Source organism: Ailuropoda melanoleuca, chromosome 6 (assembly GCF_002007445.2).
Source record: "Ailuropoda melanoleuca isolate Jingjing chromosome 6, ASM200744v2, whole genome shotgun sequence".
In the NCBI taxonomy this organism is placed as follows: Eukaryota; Metazoa; Chordata; class Mammalia; order Carnivora; family Ursidae; genus Ailuropoda; species Ailuropoda melanoleuca.
In genome coordinates this window covers 20,327,583-20,350,076 of record NC_048223.1, presented here as the reverse complement: position 1 = coordinate 20,350,076, position 22,494 = coordinate 20,327,583, and the positions used below count along the sequence as shown (strand labels likewise).

Below are 22,494 nucleotides of genomic sequence, written 5' to 3'. Positions count from 1 at the left end.
ACTTGGTGAGAGCAGGCCTTTGCCCTTAGACTAGAGACTTTGTGTCGGGGAGCTTCACCTTGAATATCAACTTCCATCTGAAGTGTAAGCTCTTCTTCCCTGACTGGACTGTAAGTGCTGGCGGAAATGACTCCCTCTTATATCTGTCCCTCTGTCCCCACATCTCCTCTTAGCCTGCACAGTAGGCGGCACATAGATGGCACTTAATAATTATTTGTGGAGGGATAAAACGATTCAGAAGCACATTTCATCTGCTCTCAATTTTGCCCTCACAAAACTCAGCACATTCCTAAGGGAGTCAGGGTGGGAAGAGGGGGACTCCGTGCTCAGAAAGACGGAGTAGGGTCAGACTCCTGTCCTCTTCCCCCGGGGCCCTCTTGGAGCCTGCCTTTCCCAGGTATCAAACAGAATCAGTGGTCATGAGGAGTGACCGACGTGGACTGTGCAGAGAGCCCAGCCTCCCTTGTCTCCCTTTATTGGTGAAATTATAACCCAGCCATTGTCACTGGGATCCACATGATGCTTCTAGAAATATTTATGCTTTCTTTTTTTGAAGTGTCCTTGTGAATCACAAGATTTGAGTCCCTCAATTAAGCCAACCTCTGATTAGTAGGTTTGCATAATGGATAAGATGATGTGGGTTTTGGCCACAAAATGGGTGTTACTTTATCAGCAAAATCATAAGCAACTTGGGAGCTCGTAATGACCCTGCCCGCTTAATTGTTCCTCTTAGGATATGAGTCCCATAACTTTTACAATCCCGAATTGCCTTCCCCTGGTTTTAAAAATTCTTTGTTATCTTTCCTAGGATATCATAGAGGGAAGATTTAAATTTTTAATTCCCAGCCCCTAAATATGCATAATGGGACGTGTAGCTCATTCTCGGAGATATCTGCAGTGTTGAAAAGTTTCATGTAAATCAATTAAAAATGCATTGGCAGAAATATTTGTTAAAATAACCTGTAGTAAGTTATTTCTGTAAGCAAACAAACCACTGTATCAGGTAAATCATCACCTAAAAATGATTGATTTTATAAGTTCACATTTTTATAGTTCTCTTTTTTCTTTGCACATGGCATATGTGCAAATTCAGCAACATTTTTTTCTCCATGATCTTCACAATTTTGAATAGAAAAATAAATACTGTAAAATTTTAATAGTGACTTCAGGAGGCAACTTGTAGGAAATTTGCTTCATAACGTTGCTGTATAACAGCACATATTTATTCGGATTGAGGGGTTTGGGAAAAGAGAAGTTTCCCATTCAGCTTCTTTAAACAATCAGATGTATTTGCTTTTGACAGAAGCCTTTAAGAGCGCTTCCCGGCCTCCTGAAATCTGGTATGCTGAGCTCAGTTTGAATCTTATTCTTTGAAATGCAGCATCATTATAAATGCAAGTTGTTGGACTTTGCTACCATGCATGATATCCTCAGGAATAACAGAGCTGTGTACAGTTTCTTGCCCCCAACTAAAGGGTCCGGATTGTACAGTTTTTATACCTTCCTCTCTCACCGAACTTACTGCCACTTCAGTGTTACAGGGAATCCTTTGCTTCGTTTTTACACTTACTCATTGAAGTGTGAGCCTCGGGGCCTGTTCAGGCCCTTTGGGTGAAGGAAAGTGAAGAGGATGCCATTCAAAGGGCTATTTGTGTGGACGTTTGTTTATGATAAATGTAATTCAGCTGAGATGGGGGTGGCCTGGATTAAAGTAACCCATCAGCCTTAGTTCATGGAAGAAATGCTGACAGGCCTGAACCAGAACAGTAGGAATGGAAAATAAGGAACCAATTCAAGAAACATTCTGAAGGAGTAGAACTGGTAGGAATTCATGGTTGTTGTCTTACAAAGCAAACAGACAAGAAAAATCAGATTTTTAATTGAAGCTGTTTGCTATTTTTTTTTATTAAAAACATATAGCTACTATAGCAAAGTCAAAAAATGCAAGCATAAAGAACATAAATACCCATAATCCCAGTTATCTAAAGATAGCCTCATGTTCTTTAGACACGCACGTGCGTGTACGTATACATACATATATGTGTACATGTGTATGTCTTAGATTTATTCAGATGATATACATACCTTTTAATTCCCTATTGAGATATGTTTAAGTCATATTCTCCTTTTGCTATCACGGATAATGCTAGCATGAACATTATGATAGTTAATATTTGTATACATCTTTAATTATCATTTATTTAGGATCAGTTCTCCGAAGTAGAATTAGTGGATCAAAAAAGGCTTTTGTGTTTTAAAGGTGATTACTAGACATTTCTACATTCAACATTTCCACATTGCCTTTCAGTAAGATTATACCAATTTATACTTCAAATAACAGCCTTTCAGCCCAGGTGACTGGGTGGGTGGTGATGCTGTTAATTGAGTTAAACTACATTGGAGGAGAACCTAGTCTGTAGGAGGAAGAGAGTGGGTTCAGGTTAGGACGTGATAACTGAATTATTTTCATTAACTCCCTAGATAGTCACATTCCTTTGGATTATCTTAGTGATAATGACAACAATAATAAAAATAGTAATGACATTCATCATAACGTTACTTTGTGCCAATCTCCTTGCAGGAATTGTCTCATTTAATTCTCACACACCCTATGAATAGTGGTAAAATTACCCCCATTTTATAGAGGAGAAAATTGAGGTCTAGAGAATTTCAGTAACTTGACCAGGGCTGGTAAGTAGTAAAATAGGAATTCAAATGAAAACCCAAGCTTTCTTAACAAATGGATCTTAGAAGTACAGTCTGTACAGGAGGTGAGGACACAGGAATTAAGTATTCTCAAGAAAGTCCAGTATGGTAAAGAGCTATAGCAATAGAATGGTGGGCATAGTCCGTTCAAAAAGCAACTGGTCTACCTGTTTTTCCTGGTACATCGCTAATTCATCTTCCTCTTTTTTTTCATTATCCACCCTATTTTAAATATTGCCCATTTTTTGAGGCCAAGCCAATATCACTTTTCATCAGTAAAGACTTCCTTGACCACTCAGCCCATCTCTTCTTCCTCGCCACTTGGATCCCACTTGGTGTTTGTCCAGCATTGACCTTTATTTCTCATGCACTGCCTTGCACTGGCAGTTATTTTTGAATGCCTCCCAGATATACCGTGAACCATTTTTAGGCAAGTGCTTTCAGTTAAGTTCATCAGACCTTTTTGTAATTATCATGGACCAGGTGCAGGGCTGAATATGTTCTATTTCATTTGTACCAGCCACAGTCCTGCAAGATTAATACTATTAATACTATTGTCTGTTCTTTGTAGAGGAGGATCTGAGGCTCAAAAAGGTAATTTGCTCAGGTTCACGTACGTAAGCGCCTACATGGCATATAACACTTTATCGGTATACTGAGGTGCTTGAGTGTGACTTGAAGGGGAGTTAGTATTTGGATGGGCAGGAAAAAGGAGAAAAGGCTTTCCTATTAGTATGAAGGATGGAGAATAGAATGTGGGGAAATGCGGGACAACAGCTAATAAATAGTCCAGTGAATTAGGACATGAATGCTATTGGGAGCAGCCGTCAGGGCCGCTCTAGGGTGTGTGAGCATTTTCTCTATAATGGGAAGCCTTTGAAAAGTCATTTTGAGCAGTAAGATAACTTTGGCAGTTTGAAAACAGAAGACCAGAGCAGTGATCCCAGTGTCTCTTGTCCAAGGGCATCTCCAATGGCTAGGGGGATTCAAGAAAGCTTAGTTACACATGTAATTTACTTGTCAGGAAGTTCCATAGGCTGAATTAGACATCACTTGTTCTCTCATTCTTCACCAAAGCTCTAGGCATCATTGGTGTACTTTTTCCCGAGTTAAGAAAAGGAATGATTACTTAAAGCTTTTTTGTTCAGAAATCAAAATAATTGTCCATCAGAAATAATTAAAAAGAATATTTGGTGTCTAAGAGCATAATTCGAGGAAGAAGGGTCCCAGACTGACATGTCATTGATGGACAGGTGGAAAGGAGATGATTCTTTATGATAGAAACAAGGCTAACGTTGATGAAACTTGGGAGTACTGAGTTTTCTGTTTTTTAACAACACTAACTGTGGAGAATGAGGAGAGAATAAAAGCTTAAGTAAGATATTGGGGTGCCCGGGTGGCTCTGTCGTTGAGCGTCCGACTCTTGGTTTCGGCTTGGGTCCTGACCTCAGGGTCCCAGGATTGAGCCCTGCCTCAGGCTCCATGCTCAGCTGGGGACTAGTTGAGATTTTCTCTCCCTCTCCCTCTGCCCCTTCCCCACTGCTCACACACACATGCTCTCTCTCTCTCTCTCTCTAAAATAAATGGATAAATCTTTTAAAAAATATAAGACATTAAGGCACAGTGTGTATAAATGTTGAACAGGAGCCAAATCATATCACTGAAACTTCTATAATGTCAAAAATACATTTTAGGTTGAGGGGAAAAAACAAAAAATTAATTTTCTAAGCCCATATTCAAGCATCAGGCATGTAAGCCAGATTTTTGTTTGTTTCATTTAAGCTTTGAAGAAACTATCTTGAAAGCAGGTTAGTTTATGAAGTATAAGAAGAATTAAACTTTTAAGTTAGATATCTTTCAAATCTAATGTTTTTAAAGGAAAGTTCAGCCTTTCTGTGGGAATTCTGTTTCAAATTATAAGATTATTTTCTTTCTAGTTTAATATGTTATCTACAGTTTCATGCTTTTCTCTTCATTCCTCCTTTTCCCTACTCAGATTCTCCCTCCTGAAAATATTCTTTAAACTGTCAGATCTCCTTGCCCAGCAACCTTTTTAAATGAGCCTGTTTTTATCTACTCTGGCCAGATTGTCATCTGATGATCTTATTATGGATCAAACAATCTGTAGGAAAAGAAAAAACACTGTATTTATGTGTGCTATAAAGTCCGTGGCTTTGAGAAGGTAGAAAAGAGGGGAACATAAAAACCACTTTCATTTTTTTACTTGCTTAAATTTTAAGCAAAATTGCATAATAAAAATTATTTACCAATGATTCTGNAAACCTCCAGAAACTCTGTTAGATGTATTTAACCTCTTAAAGACAAAGTAGCAAAAGTGGACGCATGAGAAATTTACGGGTAGCCATTGTATGTCCTATTTCCACAATATGGAAACCCACACATTTTTGGCTAAGATATTAAGTCCCTTATATAACCTGGAGAGAGTTTAAAAATTCCAGTTTGGAAGTATAAAAATCATAGTAATTTTTAAATATCATGATTTTTTTTTTCTTTTCGGCAAAAACAAATATCAGAAGCCATACCTTGAAAATAAATGTATTTGGGGAATACATACACACACACATAGGCCATTTAAATATGTTTCTTTTTAAGTAGGCTCCACACCCACGATGGGGCTTGAACTCACGACCTTAAATATTTCTTTTTAAAACCCCTCTTTAAATAAAGTGAATGTAATGTGCTGCTTTTAGCATGAAAATTTATTGGTGCGTCTCTGTTCAAACTTATTTCCCATGTTTTCTTTAATAAGACCATTGTTAACTTAGCAGGAAAAGTTACTCACGACGCCTGCTGAGATTCTCTTCACTATACACAAAGTAGATGTTATTAAACTGGGGAGAAAGATGAACGTATTTCCTACTAATTCCATAGAAGAGAACATGTATCTTTATTAATGCTAATGGTGGGGGCCTCTCATTATGTTATAGAATAATCTGCTTTAGCAAAGGTTTTTCTTCCGAAGAACTTCATAACATTTAAAGGTTAATATGTTAGGTAAAGAACATTATCTTAAGATAAGCGTTTTTATTACAGGACATGATGGGATGGTTTTTATTAAATTATATGATGATTTGAATGGGGAAGAAGAAAAAGTGCATCGCTTCTTGCCCTCAACTTTAATGCCTTTAATCAAATAATGACCTTCTGGAAAATAGTTAATTTTAAGCATTTGGAAAGATCAATACCACTTTGCTACCAAAAAATGGCCTAGACGATGAAATTTGATGTATTTAAAGTATCATTTCACCCTCTTAACCTAGTAAATAATTTAAAAATGCTTTCAATACTGCTTTGCCACTATTCTGTTTCTCACTGTTTGAAGTGTGATGATTGTTCGTGAAAAAGAGGGTCGAAGTTGGTGCGTGAAGCATCCAGGCCTCAAACTTGGAAGCCAGGATTGTCCCCTCCATGAGCCCCCTTATGTGTCTGCATTCGGGCCCCCAGAGCAGTACTGTGTCTTAAGACTGTATTTGAGGCAGTGTTAAAACATAAAAAGTGTGAAAATGGAATGCTTCTGGGATGTTAAAGGGGTAGCTTAAAACGTCATTAGTACTTTGCATCTTTGTGATAACTTTAAACCTTCATGCTAAAGGTGAAAGATTCCCCAACTCTGACAATTAGAACCCATTTTCCCCCCAGCTTATAGAACATTGATATGAAATTACCCTTGAGTGCCGACAGCTTTGTAAATAAAAAAAAAATTGCCCTCTATTAGCATGTTTGTGGGCAGATTAAAAACTGTCTTCATTAGCATAAGTAACACTTACGGATTCTTTTAAAAGTAGAAAATTATTTGCTGAATGATAAATTGCTAGCTTTATAGTTAGTTGTTGTTGAAAATGTACTCATTCAAAATGCCTGGTGTAGTTTAGTCTACAATACTGAATTTTTTTGTGTTGGAAGTACTATTTAATGGATTATGTACTTAATCCTTGTTCCTACTACTAGCTAAAATGTAATTCATGCTTTCCACTAAAATGTTTGTATCAAGTACGTCCCTATTTAGATTGATTTCTTTTAATATCATATATTATTATACTATATGCCCCAGAGATTAGAACAAAATACTCCTGCAAATAACACGTAAAAGATGAGGGTGAGGGGGAATAAATACAGAAAAATGTTTTGCTTTTTAGAACTCAAATTATCCTTCCGTTTCCTAAAATGTGTTTCTCCTTCTTCGTTGCCGCTAGAATTGTCATTTTCTTTCTTTCTTTCTTTTTTATAGCTCTTGGGTTTAAAATGTATATGTACATAACAGTGATAGATACATCTCTGTCATCTTGTATGAAATGACTTTTTTTTCTTAGAGAATACTGAAGCCTCTTTTCCCCTGGAAAACGAGTTGTCTTGTGTGTTATGAGCTCCCAGCTTTGTCACAGAACAGGCCCTTGGAAGGGCTTCTCTTTTTTACGTGCGTGAGACTGTAGGGGTACAATAAATTCATTCAAGAAAGGTTACTTCTCTGACTCAATTAAAATCATTGCGCACCCCCTTCTCCGTTAAAATGTTCAAAGTGAATTGACTTGAATTAATTGTTCTAAAAAGAGTGGAGTGGAAATCAGGGATTGAGTTTGGTTGGAAATTAGCAGCTGAGAGATGAAGGTGCCAGGATTTGTATTTAAATGTGGTACAACAAGATTCTGTCAGTAAAGCACATCATTAGAATATTGAGTTTAGAACTGCTAATTTTTCCTTTAAAATGAGCATACAGTCATGTGTTTCATGGACCATAATAAATTGCCATTGTGTTGTCATTGAGTTTGTTTTGCTTTTTTTTTAGTACTGGTTTGGCAGTCATTCTGCATTTTCTCCCTTTCCTTTTTTCCCCCCTGATCTTACTTTTTTTTTTTTTTTAATAGATCCCTCACCAAAACCAGTCAAACGAATGTTATTTATTTCATGCAGTCCTAGGTTTAGCATCTTCTGCACCATTTTCTTGCTTACGGTAGCAAGACATTTGCAGATGGTTCTTGGTTACTATAAAGTACATAACAGTATTTCCTTTGTGGCAGATGGATTTAAGACTTTTAGTTCTCAATAAATGTAGGTTTACAATACATAACTTTACAGGATTTGTGTTGTATATAACAGGTTTGAACATATTATCTCAGAATTCATCTGCATGGCATTTTCAGCTTCTTCAGGGTTCATGCCAGTTTTTTTAAGTAATAAGGGGAGCGCTGTGATTGATAGCAACAGCTCAAGGCGTGATTTTGAATAGAAACAAAGGGTTTAGAACAGAAGGTGTCAAATTAAACTTCGTCAGTTTGAAAAGTAGTAACATCCTGAAAGTTTTACTAATTTATTTACATGTGGCTACTGTTTATATTTTGCCCTCTTTATACGCAGTGTAATGTTGCTTGGCAAATTTACTACATTTAAAGTTTAGGTTTTCCTTGTACCATTTTAGCTTTCTGAGAAGGGATCGGTCTCATTTTTTTAAGGCTGTTACTCTCCTGTCTTTTCTACTGTACAGAACCGTCACGATCCTAATTTAATTTGGGGAGTAGCTCACGACTCCTGCCTATGGTCTTACAATATTTCAAGTCCCAGAGACTGCTCTTAAAAATGTAATTATGTTCACATTTTGCAACAAAGTACTGCATTTCATTTCTTGTCTCTCCTCTACCAAGTAAATCTATACATTTATCATTTAAAAACCAATACAGGACTTAGGGGAATCATCATTATTTGTCAAATATTACAATAGTCTGACATGTTCATTGTCTTACGAAGTTTATTTGCTCTTACAATATCACTTATGGAAAAGTGACCTAGAAAAAGGTACTGGGGAACTAGAAAGCATTTGGCTTTTTTTTAGTCACTTTGTGCAAAACATAGATCAGATTACTGTCATCATTCATAGAGTCTCCATTGATAGGATTTGAGGTAGTCAGAATATTCCAAGGTATTTAAATAGTATTAAAATGAATTAATCTTATTTTTGCCAGCGTAAATTGGGAATGAGCCAGTGTCTCTGCTGACAAAGGGCTAGTGCGTCAAAATGTCTGTTTTCCATTACTTTTTAAGAGATACACACATCAAGAAAAGCACTCCCCCCCTTCTAGTTTTTTTTTTTTTTCTTTTTGGAATACCCTTGTAGAACTAACAGTTCCCAGCTGCACCGTTAAATATTTTTCTAAGAAGCATCTGATTTCAGTCTCTTAAAATCATCATGTCTCTTGAAAGGCTAGCAGAGACATGCTTCAAACTTATAATTCATCAAATTATTTTTAGATAAGGAATTAGAAGTATTATTTAAGGGCAGAGGTTAATAGCAAACTACTGGAAATGTTATGTTAGTCATGGGCAATTAATAAAAATAAGGATCCATCTCATAAGTATAGAGACACAGAAGTGACAATGTGAGCAAAATATTTGTTGAATGAGTCAGGGCTCCTTTTCTGAAATATTTGTTAAACCAGCATGAGTGTGATTGTTTAGGAATTAGCTATCATTATTAGCCATTTTAAAAGAACTAATGATTTTCTTTTCCAAAGAACATCTGTGATCCACATGTTTTTTCACATATATCCGAGTGCTAACTGATCTGTTACTTTAAAAAGTTTCTAAAGGATTGGAAAAATTATTGGAGCTTTTCAGCTCTCTCCAAGAAGCTTTTCTTACGTCAATTGTTTTTAATTTAACTTTTAGTAATTTTTAGTTACAAGCGTTATTTCTTTAAAAAAAAATCTTAGATATTCGACATTTAGCACTTACTTCAATAGTATACAATACCAGTTAAGTACAAAAAACAACTTTTCTGTTGTTTTTTGTGAACCTTCTAACATTTTGAAAGGTAAATAGAATTGTGGCAATTTGCTCTGTTTCGGCATGGGGGCCTGTCAGTTGCCGTAGCTGAAGAATGGAGACACAGGCGAGGAGGAGAGTTATCTGAACCATAGTTAATATTCAAGCCTATAGGAAGATGTGGATCTAAAACTTGCACAGCATCAAAACTTAGAGGTAGGGGCGCCTGGGTGGCGCAGTCGTTAAGCGTCTGCCTTCTGCTCAGGGCGTGATCCCGGCGCTCGGGGATCGAGTCCCACATCAGGCTCTTTCCACTGGGAGCCTGCTTCTTCCTCTCCCACTCCCCCTGCTGTGTTCCCTCTCTCACTGGCTGTCTCTCTGTCACATAAATAAATAAAATCTTTTAAAAAAAACCAAAACTTAGAGGTAAAGTGTTAAGAGATAGCTGAGATGTAGGAAAATATAAAATGTTTTCATGGCTCAATCCGATAGCAAATATTTGCCAATAAGAGCTCAATAAAGATCTCTGGGGCACCGTGTGCACGTGGGTCTGAAATACTTCAAATACTCAAATACAGTTTGAGAGTTAACATTATACTCATATAAGTAGAGCTGAAATATGACACATCATCATGTTTTTCTGGAAATAAACATAGAATCGCCGTGGTTAGAAAAGAAGCATATTCAGTGACATTCTAATCACAATTATTATTTTTTTAACTAATACTCTCTCAGGTGAGTCTTCAGTTTACTGCCTGCTCTCTTAGCCTTGAATTATGCATTCAGTGGCATTGAATGAGTGCATGATTGCATGACCGTCCCCTCGTACGTGTTTGTTTAATTACAGGACCTGCTGAGTAGAGAAACAAATGTCTCAGAAAAATTAGTAGATCTCTTGAGGTTTAGCAACAGTCACTCACCCTTGGCTGGTTAGTAGGTGGGCCTTTGGAAGCTGATGTTATCAGCTCTCCAGCTTTTCTTTTAAATTCTCTCAAATAGGCCATTTGGGGAAGAATGGGCCTTATTTCTTTTCACTGTATATATTGCAGTTGGAAGGGGAAGGAGAATTTTCTCCAGTGGTTCAGTTTGGGAAGATGGGAAAAAAGTCATACCGTTCACTGGTCTCACCTCAAACAACAATCGCAACAACACCACACACACACACACACACACACACACACACACACACACCTCTCCTTGGCTAGTTCTAAAAATCAGATAATAAAGAAACTCTGCTCGTTCTACTCCCATCCAACTAATTTACTTGGAATTTCCAAGAAGCCCCTTCATCTTAGGTCAAGTCCCTAAAGCAGAGCCTAAGACAGGGAATCAAGTGTCTATGATTTGGTGAAGGACCTGGAAGAAGTGAGAGAGGATAGAGAAGAGGAAGGGGTCCAGTAAGAATGTGGTTTCAGGTAGTCTGTATTGATGGGGGGAGGGAGCAAGAAGAAGGGGGATGGCCATCTCCAGAGAGTAAATCGAAGGGTTGAGTGAGTTGTCACTTGGGGGAAGGGGGCAGGGACATTGTACCACTGGGTAAGCCAATCACTGGCTACCCTAGGGTGTGAGGGGGTCAGTGAGGATGTGGAGTAACTGTCCAGTCATCTCCAGGTGAGATGACTGCAAACATTGCTCCAGAGAAGAGTATGGCTGTGAGCTTTCAGCAGGCAGCACGCCAGCTAGAGGTGGTTGCCTTGCTTGGCGAAGGGGGTCTGGGTGGGACAGCCTCCCTCTTACTCTCCACCTCATTGCCTAGTGTCCATCACGGCAGCCGAGATGAAGAACCTTTGGGATGAGGATTAGGAAATGTTAGACGATGGACTCTCTTGGTCCACTCCGTTCTTGATAATCTGAGGATAAAAAATGGGGCCTTAGGGGAGTCTTCAGAGAGGTTCAGGTTTTAGCATTCATTGGACATTTCCTTCTCTCTCAGCTCAGGAAATCTATTAAAATTCTTGTCTGGTGAATCATATGTTGTGCACCGCAATGGGCAGAAAAAACAGGCTCTGAGATGTCTTTCTGGAAAGTTGTTTCTTGGAGAAGTTTTCTAACGCCCATTCTGATCATTACGCTTTACACCGGATGGCATTCTTGCTCACTCTACTGCACGTGTCCTTTCTGTCTCTGTCACACACACACACACACACATTTGCACATAGTTTCCTCCCTAATACAAAAATCATAAACTCCGGGAACCCTTTTAGGAAACAAATTATTTTAAAAATCTGGCCTGTCTCTTCCTAAATACCTTCAGGATCTCAGGTGGCCGCTCATCAGACAAGAAAGCTGGGCAAGAGAAAAAGCACGTTTAACTTTGCTTTTCTTTCACATATTGCAAAGTCCGTGGTAAATGTGTCTTGCCCTTGGAATCTTAAAGAACATGACCCTCCTTTAAGATGCAAATCTGATCATTTATTAGAAACAGAGCCTGCCTCCTTGACAGCCACAGCTATTGTCTCTGAACAGGTTAAAAAACATTTTTTCAAGCAGATTGGAGTGTTTTTGAGCTTATGAAAAAAGTTAACTTCACAGGGTCTTTTCTTTTTAGCTCTTAATGGAAAATATCAGCCCCCCCCCCAGGCATGAACTGACCTATTATGCCCTTGTCTCTAAGGGGTGGTTGTGTGAGCTGTTACGCTGGAAAGAAGATCCTTCTCCAGAAAACAGGACTCTGTGGGAGAACCTCTCCATGATCCGAAGGTTCCTCAGTCTTCCTCAGCCAGAACGGGATGCCATTTATGAACAGGAGAGCAACGCGGTGCATCACCATGGCGACAGGCCGCCCCACATTATCCATGTTCCAGCAGAGCAGATTCAGGTTCGTTTACCTTGGCCAATTCAATATAGCAGTAAGTAAACAGAGCTTTAAACTTAGCGGGGAGATGAGTGTTTCTCTTCTTCCCGCCAGTCTAAACATAGGCTTTAGCAAGAGATAACGATACACTGCCATCTTGCTCAGGGGAATAAAAGGAAAATTAGCACACTTTTTCCAACATGTGTATTGTGTTCCTCTTCCTTCATCTCCCCACCCACAAAGTGGCAGGAACCCCCTTTTTTACACTTCTGGTTTGGCAACTGCGTCTTTGTTAGAATCGGCTTGTTTTTTGTGTGAGGGCTCAAATCCTGTTTTTGTTTTTTAAAAATCCATTTTATAAATACCACCCACTTTTTTAATGAGGACCAATACTGCCCTAATTTAGGAAGGGAATTACTGCTGTTTCTGTAGAGGAGGTTTATACAGTCACAACTTTCTACCTCGATACAGTAGTCCAAAGAGAGAGGGGAGGGAAACCTAATTGGAATCTTGTCTCTGACTCCTTGGCCCTTCCTTCACCTTATAGCTGTCTGCCCTCACCCTCACAGAACACAGGTTAGGGGTGAGTCACGTCTGTTTGTCTTTCCTTTAGAGCCCCTCTCCCACCACCCTTGGGAAAGGAGAGTCTAGAGGCGTTTGCTTACCAGGCCTGCTGACCCCTGCACCATGGCTCAGTGCTGCTCCTCAGGTGAGCGGGCACAAGCTACCTATGCCAGCAAGAGCGGGGGTGGTGTAAAGACCTGCTCCCTGGGTCACAATTTGCAGACTTGCGAAGGACACCCTAACCATGGTGGTGGCCAAAGAGCACTGTGCCAGCAGAGTCAGCCTTGTGCTTAGCTAGTCCTGTCATGGGACTTGCCTCCATTCATCTACGGAGGGAACACCACTATGAATCGAGATTGGAAAGCTCTGGGACCAGGTAGTTTGTTGGTACCCTATGGCCTTGATTTTTAAGGAAGCATGTTGAGTGAACTGGAGCTCTAGAACCTATTTCTGTTAAATCTAAGGGGATGTTTTTAGCTTTTCCCTTTAAGAGAAAATGCCATTGCCTTCCAGAGTCCTAAAATTCTACTGTCTTTGTTGAATCACCTGCATTATTTCTTGGTATTGCTGTGGGGGTGGGTGGGGAATATATATATACACACACACATATATATATATATCTAGCTAAAAACAATAATAGGGTTATCCATCCACTAGGAAAAAAAAATCCTTGAGTGTGTATTAAAGATAAATTAGAAAAGAGAATCCCTTAGGATATCAAGCACTAAAATAATCATGAAAGCCTGAAAAACTTACTGTTTAGCAAAAACAAAAAAAGAGAAAGGTATATGTATAGTAATAAAAATAGTACTTGTTTGAGATGTAAATTGTTTTTTAATAAAATTGTTTCTTGGGATAAAAGGAAATGCTTAGGCACAGTACAAACGCTCTAATATTTTGCAGCTTACTCAGGTTGATTTGCTTTGAAGATAAGAATTATGGATATAGAGTATACAGTATGTGCATGTGTCACACATTTGTTATGTATAATTGTGTATGGAAATTATAGCACATATACAGACACTAATTACGAAAAAGTGTATACACTAAATTTAAATCCTAATCACATGAGTTTACTATAGACAAAACAATTTGCTAGCCGTTGTACGGGGGATCAAACTTTTATTTTTTGGTAAGAAAAAGAAAAACTTGCAGTGTCAGCCTAGTGCAATTTGGTAAGAAATTCTGAGTGTATTAAATCGGAACTGACTGGTAGGAAATTCGCAAACGTGAGAATCTCAGAAATCCTTTGGAGTCTGAAGGGATAATGCTGAAGAAGAGCAGGCCTTTATCCCAAATTTTCTTTGGAATTGAAATAAGACTTTTCTCTTCTCGCTCCATGCTTTAGCCATGGATGAAATGGGGCAAAACATGGGTTTCTTTCCCCCACGGCTCTGTAGCACTCCTTTCTAAATGCCTTTGAAATCCTTACTCCTCAATCTTCATTTTAAATCTTTGTTAATTATTTACATCATAATTTGCCTTGCTGTCTTCGCCTTCTGATGCGTATCCTTCTGGTGAAGTTCACGGCTCACATTTTTAGCGCGCTGAGCTTTCACTTCCGTGAGCCAGCCTGAAGATGAAGGGTGGGGAGGCTCCACGGAGCTCTGATAAGGGAGCCCAGTAGCCCCCAAAACCCTACTCATGCCTCCCTTCCCTGGTTCTTACCATTTTGACTTCTTTCCCTGATGCCGTGGGCCATCTGGCTGGCCTCGCGTTTCGTCCTGAATCCTTGTCCCCCTCGGAGGAGCTACAGGTGGGATTCCCAGTCCCCTGGGTCCTCCTCCTGGCCAGCGTTGCCCGGCCGCCGGGGCAGAAGGCAGACCTCTGACTGTCCGCTTGTTTCTTTGCAGCAGCAGCCGCAGGCGCAGGCGCAGCAGCAGCCGGCGCCGCCGCCCCCGCAGGCACAGGCGCAGCAGCCCGCCGGGCCCCGGCTCCCCCCGCGGCAGCCCACCGTGGCCTCGCCCGCCGAGGCCGAGGACGAGAACCGGCAGAAGACCCGGCCGCGAACGAAAATTTCCGTGGAAGCCCTGGGCATCCTGCAGAGTTTCATCCAAGACGTAGGCCTGTACCCGGACGAAGAGGCCATCCAGACTCTGTCCGCGCAGCTTGACCTGCCCAAGTACACCATCATCAAGTTCTTTCAGAACCAGCGGTATTATCTGAAGCACCACGGCAAACTGAAGGACAACTCCGGCTTAGAGGTGGATGTGGCCGAATACAAAGAAGAGGAGTTGCTCAAGGATTTGGAAGAGAGTGTCCAAGACAAAAATGCTAACACCCTTTTCTCGGTGAAGCTAGAGGAAGAGCTGTCAGTGGAAGGAAACACGGACATTAACACTGACTTGAAAGACTGAGATCAAAGTATTATTTTCATTCAGCAGTGCCACTGGTATTTACTAACGACAGGAGAAGTCCACCTTGTATTCTCTCCGAAAACCTTTGTTGTTCATTGTTTGGCCAATGAATCTTCAGTAACTTGCACAAACAGGAAAGTTGAGAAAGGATAATACAGACTGCACTAAATGTTTTACTCTGTTTTACAAACTGCTGGGCAGCCCCAGGTGAAGCATCGAGGATTGTTTGGTATTAAAAATTAAAATTTGTGTTCACGGGACACATCAAGTTGTGTACCCCGTAAGCATGATACCAGTGATTTTTTTTTTTAAAAAATTATTCTGGAGCCTCAAACAAGCATTATAACTTCTGTGATTATTATTTCCTTCCTTTAATTATTTCTGTAACACTCCACACTGATCTTTGGAAACTCGCCCCTTATTTTAAAAAAAGAAAAAAAAAAGAGTTTGTTACTCTATTGTATGTTACAAAAGAACTATAGACTGTGGAATGCAGTTTAAAGATGACATATGCCAACAAATGCCTTGTATTATATGGCACTGCCGTAATTCAAATTTGTTTTTATTTTGGAAATAAAAGTTCACTGTAATTTTTTTCATTCTCATTGTTACATGATTTTTTAAAAAATGAAAAAGAAAATGTGAAACACAATTTAGTCCTCATTATTTATTTGTAGATCCTGCAGCATCATGTTGTAATTAATTTTTTGGAAGTTTCCGTTAAATGTAATATTGCTTCTCTTGTTACCATACTGATTCTTTTCTATTTATAAATGTATTTTGATGGGCAGTAAAACAAAGTGTCTTAAAAGTTTTAAATAGAGAAAATGTGCTTTACACAGTTGCCTATAAAAAGTGCTCTATGTTATCCAAGCAATTCATACTATAAGCTTCACTCTTATTGTTGTATGCAATTTTTACTATCATGCAAATAAGCTTAGGTAAATAAAACTAATAGATCACCTTAGAAAATTATGCAATTAATGTGAAAATAATTGATGTTTGCAATGTGTCTTCCTTTGGTTTACAATCAATTTTAAAGCTACATCTGTATAAAATTTCTGTATAAAGGTGTATTTCTTTTTTATGAGTTTATGGCTATGAAAACACCAGCTATTTTGTTACAGCTGGCTGTTTTTATAAGTGTATCACAATTTTCTTTATGCAGAAATGTTCTGATTAGGAGTGGTTATTGACTGTAACTACACAATTAAAATTGTTTGTATGGTATGACATGGTAGGGTTTGTCTGCTTATGTGAAGTAACTTTAAAGAGTCAGAGATGGCCCTCTCAGTTAGGTGCATGTTAATATTTCCTTGATATTTTACTGATTTTAAAAAGAGCGATTGAAAAGTCACTTGAAACACTGTAAATTTAAACCACAGACACATGCTCATTTTTTAAGTTTAACAATGAGGACCATAACCTGTTTGGGGTTAATTTGCCAACTAAACAGAGATAGTAGGATGGTCAGAAGACCTGCCAACAAGAACATAAGTCTAGTCTCTAGGAGTTATGTGCTGAAAATGAATTCATCCACATTTATTTCACAATATTTAATTATGGCAACACTTTTTTAAAGCTAATGTATAAATATTTTAAAGGCCTTTAACAGTAACATAAAGTAAGTAGGGAAAAATGGACTTCTGTATAAAAACCTCTTAGTAAGCAATGTATTTTTTAAAGTTGTAAATGGAATATAAGTTAATAACTCTGAGCTCATTTGGTTGTGCATGTCGTAAATATAAGAACTAAAGGAAGAAAATAATAACACACCCGGAATTTAAACACCTCTTCAAAATTCTCGCAACATAAAACTCCATACACTCCATGATATAAAACGAGGTGTGCTAATGGTCATGGAAAGGATTGAGGCCAAGATTTCGGGTTTTGATTATTAGTTTTTTGTATTCACTTGATCTCGTCTGCTTTTTTTTTAAGACTTCCTAGATGTTAATAAGGGAATCTGGGTTCCTTGATAGTTGGTTCTGAAATTGTCCAATCTCTTCATGCCTAACATTTTTCCAGGCACTGATGAGCTCATTGGTAGGCAACTGGGCTGCTTTAATGTTGAACTTTTACTTAAGAAACTAAAATGGCATCATTGAAGACTCCCAATTCAGCTGTAAAAGTACTATTTACTTTTGAAGCACAGCTGAACTGCTTTGAAGGCAGCTGGTTTGCTGTAACTTAAAATTGTATTGAAAAAGTTTTCAATTCTTTTTATTAAATGAGAAAACAACTTTTAAACATTCTTGCTCACTTAGAGTTGAGAAAACCATTTGAGGAAAAGAAATTTGAATTAATAAAATAGAAACTAGATTTCATGTAGTAAAAAAAAATGAATAAATAGAAACTAACATGCCGTAAAGTTTTTTTACAAAATCCTCTTTTCCTCTTCCCCCCCCCCCCGGGTTTAGAGGGAAAAGCTAGAGCAAAGAGTAGTTTTTGATTTTATTTATTTTTACAGTCCAACAGAATATAAGGTGCCAGAACTTTTAATTTTTTTAGAAGGAAAATTTGGGTGGCAAATATGATTTTGCCATTCCCAGTAATCTAATTTCTTTTTTTCATTTTGAATGAATTTGATGAGTGTGTGTAAGAACGCAATACAATACTAATAATAGTCTCACTTAGACCCTTTAACTTAAGCAGCATAATCTTCCTAATAACGCTATTTTAAACCAAAAATAAATAAATAAATAAAAAGCACATATCAAAAAACAGTTGATGGTCATGATGGAATGAGCAAAATTGTTTTCAGGGAAGAAGGCACAATTTGGAAATGATTTGTTTGGGCGATCTTCCACGCGGCTCCCCCAATGTCATTTATTGTTCATACCAGTCCTCTTACTACCAGTGGCTATGGTAAAACTCCTTGAACAAGCTTCATTGTGCCCGAGTATGTCAGAAACTTTTAAAAGCTAGGCATGCCCATGACATAGCGCTTTGTGCTAAGACCTTAGCAGAGTCAGGTAGTTTACGGGTAATATTCAGCCTTGTGCATCTGAATCTGTCATGGATTCCTTCCCTCAGCACTTTGCCACTAATTTGTATTACACTCTGTGGCCATATAATACTTGCACATTATGCAAAAAATAATGTTGACAGTATCTCCTTGGCATGTAATATGCAGAGTTGACACATAACCTTTGAAAACCAAGGTAACTAATATGTGTGCCCTACTTGTGTGGCACTTGGTTAAAAAGTCTGTACATATTATGTATAAAATGTGTATTGATTAACATTTAGTCCTAAGGAATTCTGAGCTTAAGTGTTTTTTTTTCCAAGTAGTGGTATCTATAACTGTGCTTATCTAAAATATATAGCTTGAGTAGAAAACATTTTCCAATGGTTCAACATTGAGTAAAAATGACAATCCCATACATTCCATTATTAAATTCTGCCCTATTCCCTATTGTTATCATCAGCTGATATTAAGATCCTTGATTGTCACGATATTATCAATAAATGAGGTATTCTGAACTGCCTGGTGATATTTTCAAAAAGAGCAGCTAAAATGTATATACCCTATTATATAGCCAATAAAAATAGGACTATCTTGCTGAAGCAAGCCAAAAATTTGCATGATAGTGTGGAAACCAATGAAGGTCCAAAAATATGAATCACATTTAAAATATCAGAAGATACTGATGCTATAGTTTATCTTACAAATAAATATTTTTGACTTTTAAAGGGGGCATATTATGGATTCAGTGTTTCTTTGGAGGCAGTCCCTTTAATGTAAATACTAAATACTTGCATGTCTTTTGACAAAGGTTAAATTACAATCTATTAACATGCACATTTTTGATAAAATATAAAGTACCCTTATTAAAGAAATGTGGTGGAAGGTGTATGTCCAGAATACTATTAACCTGTTTAACAATACCAAATGTTAAATAAAAATAGTTTGGAATTAATGTTTAAAAGACGAGCAACATTTTTAAGCCTTTGTTACATTACCCTACTTATATGAATCATGTATTTCCAAATTTAACTTTATCAAAAATAATTCCAAAAAGTTCCACTATGGCTTCTTGCCTTATACCAAGGTTGTGCATGAAGTCAGCTTATGTCAACCATTTTCAACTGCTAATATCCCTATTGTGATCAAAAGCACGAGACTTGGGCCCCATTCTCTATGATAACGTTTGATGAGGAAATGCAGTAAAACAGCACCTTATACTTGTTGCCTGGCCAAGGAAACAAAGGAACTCTAAAGTGACCTGTTTTGCTCTAGATTAAATATTGAACATTATCTTTGTCCTATTAGGTTTTTTTTTTACCGTTATTGATTATTTGCTTTTTGTGGTATTTAAATACGTTTTCATTACAGTGAAAGAATCTAATCATGTCTTCACACACACACACACACACACACACACACACACACACCGCCGCCGAAAGATACGATGCCCCCATGTGCTGGTCCAATATTCCACTCACAAAAGAACAAAGAGTACCTGTTAAATGAGGATGTCGAGAACTTTCCAATAGTTACCGTCTGTTAATTCATCAAGTCTGTGGCAGAGTGATGCAAAGTGAGCGTTTGTGCAGAGCACAATCCTGTCCAACAGCATCTTAACGTGGGGACAGGTTTCACCTACTTCACCTCGGTTTCCCATTTTAATGTCCACATTTGACCAGATCTCTTTCAAAGGCTTCTTACCTTCTGAGGCCCCCTTACCAGCAGCGCACTCAGATATGCTTAAAATGATAACAGCAACACCATCTGTAGAATGCTTCGTTACATAAGGTAGTGCCACAACCCTATCTCCATTCCACTCTGAGGCACTGAGACGCCCCCTTCAAAGACCGGGGAGGGGCAACTCAAACAGGCTGATTTGTTCAGCTCTTAAGTGGCCACTTCGTTTCAAACCCAAACCTTCTACCCTAGCGTTTCTATCGCTACTTCTCCTTAATAAAAGATTTTCCAAATGCTGAAAAGGTAAAAACATTCATTGCCATTCAAAATTCTCAGAAATCTAATGTAGCATGTATTTTGTTAATATGAAAAAGTCTGTCACTGAGTAATTGAGAGCAAGCGTATGAAATATTAACCCCAGATTGTGCTGTCCTGGTGAAAGAACCATATACACAAAATATTTTTTTTCTAAAAAAAATATACTTTAAATTTATAGGAATGTCCAGATATATGAAAAAAAGTAGAATAATGTAATGAACCCCTGATGATTCATCCCCAGTTCAACAATTGTAATATTTTCCCATTAAGTACCTTGTGAAACTCATTAAAATTAAGATGAAACTTTTATGAAAATATTCAAACCGTTCAGTGGCTTTTGCCCATAATGATATTCTGACATTATCTGACTTTTTGCAAAGTAATGAATTTTCTGATTTCTAGAGAAAATATTGAAGTTTTTCTCAGAACTCTCTGAGAATTTTCAAAAAGCCAATTTTAGACGGAGAACCTGTGAGAATTCCACAAATAATTGTAACATAAAAAAGAGAGACAACCCAACCTCTCTTTATTTATAAACAATACGTGCTTTCATATCATTGTTGAAACTAAAGTACATGTTTTTCAGTTATGCATAATAAAATATGTAATTAAGCAACATTCCATAGTGGATTAAAGAATTAAAAGCTTCAGGTGCAGAAAAGAATTTGTTGGCATTTTCTTTTTCAAGGTGGTATTTTGAGGTGTTACTTTTCATTTTCCTTTGACATCTTATACACAAATAAATAGACAGAAACAGGTGAGAAGCAGAGAAATGAAGAATTGGCTCCTACCTGAAAAATAGTGAGGCAGCATATTTGCAATGTGCCCATAAAGGCTAAACTAAAAAGGACAAAAATCTTCTTAGCCTGGGGAGGAAAAAAAAAATCTGTAAACGGGGGTGTGTGTTTCAAGAAATAGAAATAACATACTAAAAAGTTAACTGCACTCAATCATTCCTACATTTCAAACTACATTAAATTAATCACACTCCAATTGGTTGAGTCCAGTAGCCTTATTTTTCAAGTGAAGAACTACATTTAATTAATAATCCCGTGCTATAAACACTGAAGTTCATAGAGGCATTTGGCATTTATCCTATTTTTGAAAAAGAGTAATGCATCAAATAAAATCAGACCACTCCAATGTCAGAATGTGTCACAATGATTCTGAAAATAGATTATTCTACTGAACATTTAAGAAAAAATAATAAAACAGAGATGAGACGCCACATCTAACATCAGAACTTTCTAGTATCTACAGTTTTTCATAAAATGCTTAAACTACAGTTATAATCATCCGTATGAAAGCAAGTAAATTCAATATCATGTATTTATATTAGTCAAATCGTGACTCAGAAATGTATGTTTGGTTAGTGCATGAATGAGATCAGACAACTTAGAAGAAATATGGAATGAGACCCATATCCTATGGATGACTCTTTCAGTGGGGCTTTTTAAACTGACACACGTAAAGAACCTTTTGTTAGCCTTTAACATCTCACTGTCCTGATGCAATATGACATTTTTGTATTTGTGTGTGTTTTTATACCCCATCTTATTACAAAAAGAATTAGCTAAGACTTCCATATGTACTGCAATAACATTGGACAACAAAAGAAAAACTACAACAAAATTAATCCAAAATCTAGACAGAAAATAACACAAATTGAAAGGTATGCTTGACACAGAAATGCATGTCATGAGGTCCTATACAATTTATTAGGGTACACTACCAAAATTTTTAAACAGCTTTATTGAAGTACAATTGACATACAATAAACTGCACATATTTAAAGCATACAATTTGATAAGTTTTCACACACACGCATACACATATACGCACACACATAGATACGTGTGCATTAGATGATAGATAGATAGATAGATATCCCCCCACACAATTGGGAGTACAATGAACATATCCATTATCCCAGTAGTTTCCTTGGGCCCTGTTGTAATGATCCCTCCCTCCCACCCTCTCATCCTCATTAATCACCATCCCCATGACACCACTGATGTGCTTTCTCTCACTCTTAGTTTGTATATTCTAGAATTTTATATAAATAGAATAATTCAGAAAGCACTCACTTTCATCTGCCTCCTTTCACTAAGCATAATTATTTTAAGATTCTTCCATGTTCAGTTCATTTATCATTGAGAAATATTACCTGTTGTGGATATAGTGCAATTTGTTTTGTCGATTATGCAGTTGATGGATATTTGGGTTGTTTCCAGCTTGGGGCTGTTACAAAGATGCTATGAGCATTTCTCTGTGCGCCTTTCTATGGACATATGCTTGTATATCTCTTGAGTAAATTCCTGGAAATAAAGTAA

The 22,494-nt window shown here is 37.7% G+C and overlaps 1 protein-coding gene across 13 annotated transcripts in view; it reads left to right on the top strand.

Annotated features, from left to right (window-relative positions):
• SATB1 (SATB homeobox 1) overlaps positions 1-17,907 on the top strand; it is a 99,243-nt gene extending 81,336 nt beyond the window's left edge. For 9 of the 13 annotated variants that reach the window (XM_034662054.1, XM_034662041.1, XM_034662047.1 and 6 more), the window contains 3 exons: positions 12,095-12,298; positions 12,888-12,983; positions 14,692-17,907. In XM_034662054.1, coding sequence (XP_034517945.1) covers positions 12,095-12,298; positions 12,888-12,983; positions 14,692-15,195 — 804 coding nt within the window. In that variant the 3' untranslated portion in view covers positions 15,196-17,907. The remainder of the gene's footprint in view (positions 1-12,094; positions 12,299-12,887; positions 12,984-14,691) is intronic. The other 4 variants (XM_034662051.1, XM_034662042.1, XM_034662053.1 and 1 more) reach the window with 4 other exon arrangements.
• The last annotated feature ends 4,587 nt before the right edge of the window (positions 17,908-22,494 follow it).